Source organism: Dendropsophus ebraccatus, chromosome 3 (genome assembly GCF_027789765.1).
Source record: "Dendropsophus ebraccatus isolate aDenEbr1 chromosome 3, aDenEbr1.pat, whole genome shotgun sequence".
In the NCBI taxonomy this organism is placed as follows: Eukaryota; Metazoa; Chordata; class Amphibia; order Anura; family Hylidae; genus Dendropsophus; species Dendropsophus ebraccatus.
Window position 1 is genome coordinate 11528950 of NC_091456.1, and position 7195 is coordinate 11536144.

At 44.4% G+C, this 7195-nt stretch overlaps 1 protein-coding gene across 1 annotated transcript in view; it reads left to right on the top strand.

The window, feature by feature from the left end:
* The window catches only part of TMED2 (transmembrane p24 trafficking protein 2), a 10273-nt gene extending 4238 nt beyond the window's left edge, over positions 1-6035 (top strand). Inside the window, exons 3-4 of the mRNA XM_069960918.1 lie at positions 4207-4314; positions 5422-6035. Of these exons, the coding sequence (XP_069817019.1) occupies positions 4207-4314; positions 5422-5546 (233 nt within the window). The 3' untranslated portion in view covers positions 5547-6035. The remainder of the gene's footprint in view (positions 1-4206; positions 4315-5421) is intronic.
* The last annotated feature ends 1160 nt before the right edge of the window (positions 6036-7195 follow it).

A 7195-nucleotide genomic window follows, 5' to 3' on the forward strand; every position in this document is an offset into this window, starting at 1 on the left:
CATAGAAAATTGGGTCTTGTAATACGGCCCATATAAGTTGTTATAAAGAGAGATTATACAGGCTATAGCCACATAGTATGCATATTTACTGCTTCACATACACCTCTGCAGCATATCTCTCTAATATCCCCTATACCCTAAGTGCAGGGAACCTCGGCTCTCCAGCTGTTGCAAAACTACAACTCCCATCATGCATGGAAAGCTAAAACTTTGGCTGTCCAGTCATGATGGGAGTTGTAGTTTTGCAACAGCTGGAGAGCCGAGGTTCCCTGTCCCTGCCTTAGTCCTTTTGGAGTTCTCAGAATTACTCCCCATTGTTACAGTGAAGATAGAACAGTGACTACCTCTCTCTCAGTAACACAATACCCTTCATGTGTTCTCTATAATTCTCTAGGTGGTGGAGATACTTGGGATGGTAGGTCTCCTGCTGTTTGAAGGCTGATCAGAGTTCCGTGTACTTTTTGTGTCTATTAACATTACTATATACCCATGCTGTGTCCCTTCCCTGTGTTTGTGTGATGTGAGGCGGATAATGAAGGCGTTGGTTTGGCTGTAACTCACCTAACAAGCATTGCGGAGATCAGGGTTGGCATGCTGTTTGGCGTGTTTCCATTAGCAATATTTGTAGCCGAGGATCGTAGCTCAATATTGCTGTTAACCCATCTGAGTGAGCTGTATTGGTTTGGTTGTTTATAGTGCAGAAAAGCATGCAGTGACTCTAAGCCTGGGGCTTCATGGTGACGTTTCATCACCGGCAACATTAGCGGTTCCAGATGAGAAAAGGGGGGAAAACGGTGCAATCTGGCATGGTCAGAATTTTTGCAGGTTAGGTCGGGTTCACACAGCATTTTTTAAATCCGTTTTATTTATTTTTTTAAATCAGTTTTATGCATTAAAAACGCATGCTTTTGTGTGCATCTGTTTTGATCAGTTTTTTTTTTCCATTGACTTCCAATCTAAAAAAAGAAAAAAAAAAAGGGTACACGGATCAAAACGCTTCAGTTTCTTATGTAGCATACCACTTTTTTTTTTTTAATAATAGAACTCAATGGAAAGACGGATCAGAATTGATGCACGCAAATACATCAGTTTTTTTTCAGCCGTTTTTTGCATAAAGCGGATGAGAAAAACAGATTGCAGTGTGAACCCAGCCTTAGGGTACTATTACACAAAAAATTCTTTGACGATAAGTGATCAACGATAAACGAACTCAAACAACCAATATGGCGAACGACCTGAAATCGTTCACCCAATTACACGAAACGATGATCGTTATTGCTTTCGTCCTGTTGTCGCCACTGCGTTCAGTAGCTGTAAACGTTCGGACGACGTCTTATTACATGCGAACGAACAACGATTAAAATAAGTCTAAATTCTATTAAACGACTTCTCGTTAGTCGTTTAATCGTTGTCTGCTATTACACTAAACGATTATCGCTCAAATCCGAACAATTTTTCGAACTATAATCGTTCCTTGTAATACCACCCTTAGTCTATGTTCACACATAGCGTTAAGTAGCAGAATTGCGGCAAAAATTGCAATATTTTACTGTAATTGCGCAATTTGCGGTAAAATAGCACTAAATACTGCTAATGTGTGAACATAGCCTAAGCTGTGCATTTTTACCTCTCATAGGGAGGCTGACTAAGGGCTCATTTCCACATTTAGTATTCTACGGAGGGAAAGCCCTGTTGTGGACTCTCTTCTTGCCCGGCATGATGGGTCAGTATGATGCCAGGAGCAGGCAAAGGGTTTGAATCTTCGCAGCGCTCTAATGACACGACCACGCGACAATCATTAGATAAAATTTTGAATGCGACTTTGTGATCTTCCTGTCGCTCATTGTAGCCCTAGCATGTATAAAGAGGTGATCAGCATAGAAGCCAATGCTGTCAAGCACATAACCCCCCCCCCCCAACACACACATAACAGATAACCTTCCGAAAGGACTGAGGCGTCCATAGCGCTCAGTCTATGTTCCTCTTGTTACCAAGTATAAACCAAGGAAAGTCCGCGTGTGCACAAGCTGCCGGGGGAAGTAGGATGGTGACAAGTTCTTTTATGGTTGTAAAATTGTACTATTAGCGTTCGCTTTTATACTGCCGTCAGTTAATTTACGCCGTATAGTCTCCATGCAGTGATCACCAGGCCTGCCCACCCTTATTGAGGATAGTGACACATGTGACTGATACGTCTGGTGCAGTGAAGAAATAATACATACAAGCCGTCTAGTGATGTCGGTGAACTGACCGGTAATGGCTGCACAGTTCTGCTGTTCACCTGCTAAATCATGCGTCCATTAATGAATACACACCATGCTCTATAGGACAGGTTTTGGTTTTTTTGTTTGTTTGTTTTTTGGTCTAAAGCAAAATTCAACATTTAAAACCAGTTAGAACCTTGTGACGAATTATCCTGTCTGTGTACACGGAGTTGATGTGAGACTAAACTGAGAGGCTACACGCTTGCGGATGACACCTGAGAGGGGTTCTTCTGTCTTAGGGGGCGTCCACTTGTTCCATGAATACGATCCAAAAAGGGGATATGTGCTACAGATCGGATTCACAAACATCCTGGTATCATTTATCATTATGATGCCAGGAGCTCCGCAACAGTTTTAAGGGGTATTCCACTCAAACATAACTTTTGATATGTTGCTGCCCATGGTGAGACTAACAATTCCTTCCATAGTTGTTATCTATTCAGTCTCCTTCCCCCAGTTCTGAGCCGCTGCTTTCTGCTGAAGGCACCAAAATCTGTGTGTGAGCTTTTCTGTCTCCCCCCTCCCTTCTGAGACAGCTGATGTAAACAAGTCCCTGGCAGGCTGTATCTGCAACATTGTAGCTTCTTTGTAATACTGGGAGGTCTCATTACAGTGAGTTGATAAACAACATGACCTCAGAATAACTCTCGCAGCATTACAAAGTAGCTACAATGTTGGAGATACAGCCTGCCAGTGACTTGTTTACATCAACTGTCTCAGAAGGGATTGGGGGGGGGGGGAGACTGGGAGAAAAGCTCACACACAGATTTTTGTGTCTTTGACAGAAAGCAGCAGCTCAGAACTGGGGGAAGAAGACTGAACAGATAAGAAGTTGCAAAGCATACTCCAACGCTTTGTGCGGCTTCTGTGCTACTATTAAGCTGAGACTTCCTGTGCTAATGACCTCTTCAGAGGTCACAGAGCACGCTCAGTAATGTTTCACATTCATCTCAAGGGGACAGAGTCTGTCTATGTCCGTTAGGCTTTAGGGCCTATTCTATAGGTCAATAATTGGCCAGCAGCATTGCTAGAAATGCTCCTACTGCCGATAATCAGCCTGTGTAAAAGTGACAGCGGTCAGCCGAGGACTGGGAAAACGCCAGATTAACGGCTTATAGTGTCTTTTGAGCCTGTGTCAAAATCAATCATTACCGGTCGACATATTCTTGTGTAAACAGGATTTGTGAGGCCAATAACAATGAAGGGAAACTCACAGCACAGATACACATATATCCGCGCTTACATTTTTCAAGATCACACACCGGTGCATACTTACCATCCATGCTGCTTGCGATCCGGCATCTGGCTCTCCTGTCTTCCTGCATTTTAAGACTGCCGCCTCCTCCAGAACAATTGACAGCCGATATATGCAGGGCCTGAAGATATAGCCGGAAAACTGGAGAGCCGGATGCCTGATCACAAGCAGCACACTAGGTAAGTATGCACTGCTGCTGTGTGATCTGGAAACTGACAGCACAGATATATGCATATCTTTGCTGTCAGTCTCCATGGCTGTATGAAGGGTAAAAGGATCGTTCTAGCAACCCGTCCACTTGAAAAGGCACGGCAAATGGTCACCAGTCTCACTGATCCGCGCTCGGACCCTTGCAGTTATGTCACTAAACAGCTGAGGTAAGATGGCAGCCCCCATAACAATGTCCAAAAAATTACTTTCATGAAATACTGAACAGATTAGAAAATAATAATATCCTCAATATGACTTAAAAACAAGAATATCAAGGCGATACTTTCCCTTTAAGTGTCTCCATTTGGGAATCTAATGGCGGGAGGTATTCAGTCGGGTTGCACAGATACATTGTAGTATTAGTGTGATGTGTTTGGTACGCTGTTACTCTGAATGGCTTACTAGTATTGGTGTCACACGCTCACTGTTTGATCTCATAGTGATGTATAATGACTTGTTTGTTCACCTGTTGTGCAGCTCACCAGAACAAGCTGGAAGAAATGATCAATGAACTTGCAGTGGCCATGACAGCTGTAAAGCACGAGCAGGAATACATGGAAGTGCGGGAAAGAATACACAGAGCAAGTAAGTTCTTCTGTGCAAAAAGACGCACCCACTTGTGAAGCGCCGCGGCATGGCTCTTACTGAGCTGTGGACAGTATGGGGGGGGGCATGCTAAAGCTCCCATTGACTTTAGTGGGAGCTTCGGGGCTGGAAAGAAGCGATATATCACTTCCTTTTTAGTTAATTTTTCCCTGTCCCATTTACGTGAGTGGGATCTTTTGATTGTGTGAACGTACTCCTAGGGAAGCTTGGATCTCCAGCTGTTGCAAAACTACAACTCCCAACACACATAAGACAGCCAAAGCTAAAGCTTTCATCATCCAGGCATCATGGGAGTTGTAGTTTTGCAACAGCTAGAGAGCCGAGGTTCCCTACTAGAAATCGAGTCCATCGGAACCCGAACTTTCGGCATTTGATTAGCGGTGGCTGCTGAAGTTGGATAAAGCCCTAAGGCTATGTGGAAATCATGGATATAGTCATTGGCTGTATCCATGTTTTCCAGACAACCTTAGAGCTTTATCCAATTTCAGCAGCCGCCACTAATTAAATGCCGAACGCTTGGGTTCGGATGAACTTGAACATGCTCGAGGTTCGCTCATCTCTATTCCCTACCCCTGTTCTAGACAAATTGAGTTTACTGAATCAAGTATAGTCAGCTAGGGACTATGTTAGTTCCAGTTCCCAAATTCAGACTTTCATTTTGCAGGTCTCAACATAGCCTTACTAGTTACCCATGAAAGTAATGTAGTACAAGTTCAGGCTAAGGCCAACAAAGCGGGGGAAGGGGGGTTGAATTTTCCATTATGAGATCTGTATGCCCTACATATGAAGATGTGCATAAGGATGTGTGTGCGCTCTGCATGTGAATAGGGATGTTTGTGTGTGCGCCCGCCGGGTGCACAGGGATGTGTTTGCGCTCCCGCTGGGTGCACAGGGATGTGTGTGCGCGCCCGCCGGGTGCACAGAGATGTGTTTGCGCTCCCGCTGGGTGCACAGGGATGCGTGTGCATGCCCGACGGGTGTACTGGGTGGCGTGTGTGTGCCCGACGTGTGCACAGGGATGGGTGTGCGCATCCCACATACGCATCTTGTCCAGTTCTCACTAATTCTTCTGTCTCCTCTCAACAGTCAATGACAACACGAACAGCAGGGTGGTGCTTTGGTCCTTTTTTGAAGCCCTTGTACTTGTCGCTATGACACTGGGACAGATCTACTATCTCAAGAGATTTTTTGAAGTACGACGAGTTGTTTAGAAGCGGCATCTGTGAGGATTTTCTTTTTGCCCTAAATAATGATCCCAATTTTTTCTCCCCCATATTTTTTTCTCCTCGGCCAGACCAAATGAGAAATTCTGCAAATTTTAGTTAGGAAATGCTCATTGTAGCACAAATAAACGTCATGCTGCATTTGTTACCTTCAGGAAAGCCCCCCTCGAAATCCAAGCAAAGTGACATCCTGGGAAGATCCTAGAGCGCCGTCTGTGTGGTGGTACCCGTCCGGATCGGAAGTACATCTGGTTACAGTTTCTTTCTTACCACTTGCTATTGTTCTTCGGGGTTTTTTTGTCAAGACTAAGAGTTAAAGAGGTTCACGAATGATCCAAATAAGCCACAGAAACCCCGTAACCTGCAATATCTCTTCCCAAATTCCTAGAATAATGTTTGTGCTTTGTCCTATGTGTTCTGCCCACAGGAGAGTCTCACACTGGTAAAAGATTAGAAATAAAAGAATCCATGTCTGTATGGGGATGTTCACAAATAAGTGATTTGGTTAAACTAGAGCAGGTGAAAGTTCGGGAAGGGTCGGGTGTATCAACCAATTAAAGGGATTGTCCAGCATTATAAGAACATGGCTGCTTTCTACCAGGAACACCGACACATTAGTCTACAGCGGGGGTGTCAAGTTTGACACGTGTGGTCTATAGGTTGAACTGTTTATTTCATTTGAACTGAGCTTCAATAGAGCATACAACCCCATGGACATTTGTGGCCCCATTCTAGGAAGAAAAGTAGCCATGTTTTTCTTGGACAACCCCCTAGCCTCTCTTAAGGTGGCCATACACCTTCAGTAATTGACGAACAATCATTCATCTGTCTGGTATTTCTCCCGTCCTCCCCATACACTGGAACATTTGGCACAGCCGAGAAATCCTGTGTTTTCTATGGGGAGGGTTAAACCGCAGCCAGTGAGGTCTGGCTGTGGCTTATCTCTCCTGGAACAAAGAGACTGGGCTCTTATTTTTCATCATGTGGTCAGGAGAGGCCTATACTGCAATGTATATGTGTATGGAGAGCTTTAGAGCATTAACAACTGTACTGACACCGTGCACTGGTTTTTACATTCTTTTCTTGCCATCACCTGCTATGCAAAGAAGCTACATTTACCTTTTCTTTTTTTTTGCCTAGTCTACAGGAAACTCCATTAATTTGGACATATAGGGGGGAGATTAGATTTATGATGTGGCATATGCTGCGGATTGTGGCCTTCTCCCTGGCGTATGCCTGCTGTAATCTCAGCTCACCTGATGGGCGGGCAGGGACAGCAAGACAGGGAGGAGGTGTGGCCTCCTTCCGCGCCTCATTTATCAAGGTTTATGTCGGAAACAGGAGTAAACCAGGCAACAATTTATACCTGCTCCCGAGTTGGTGGATATTTTTGTGCAATTCCTGCACAAACCATAAGTCCTTCCGGATAGAGCTTTATGCGTTCCAAATCTTCTTCTCTTTACAGACATTTTAAGAAATTAATTGAGCCGGTTTAGTAGTCTTCATCGGTCATTGAATGTTTAATGGAAACTAGAGATGAGCAAATTTACAGTACAAACAAAGTGAATCGCTTTGTTATCTCGGCCTATCAGCCTGCTGCCTTCGAAGTGTGTGTCCTGCTCCACCCCGGGTGCCTG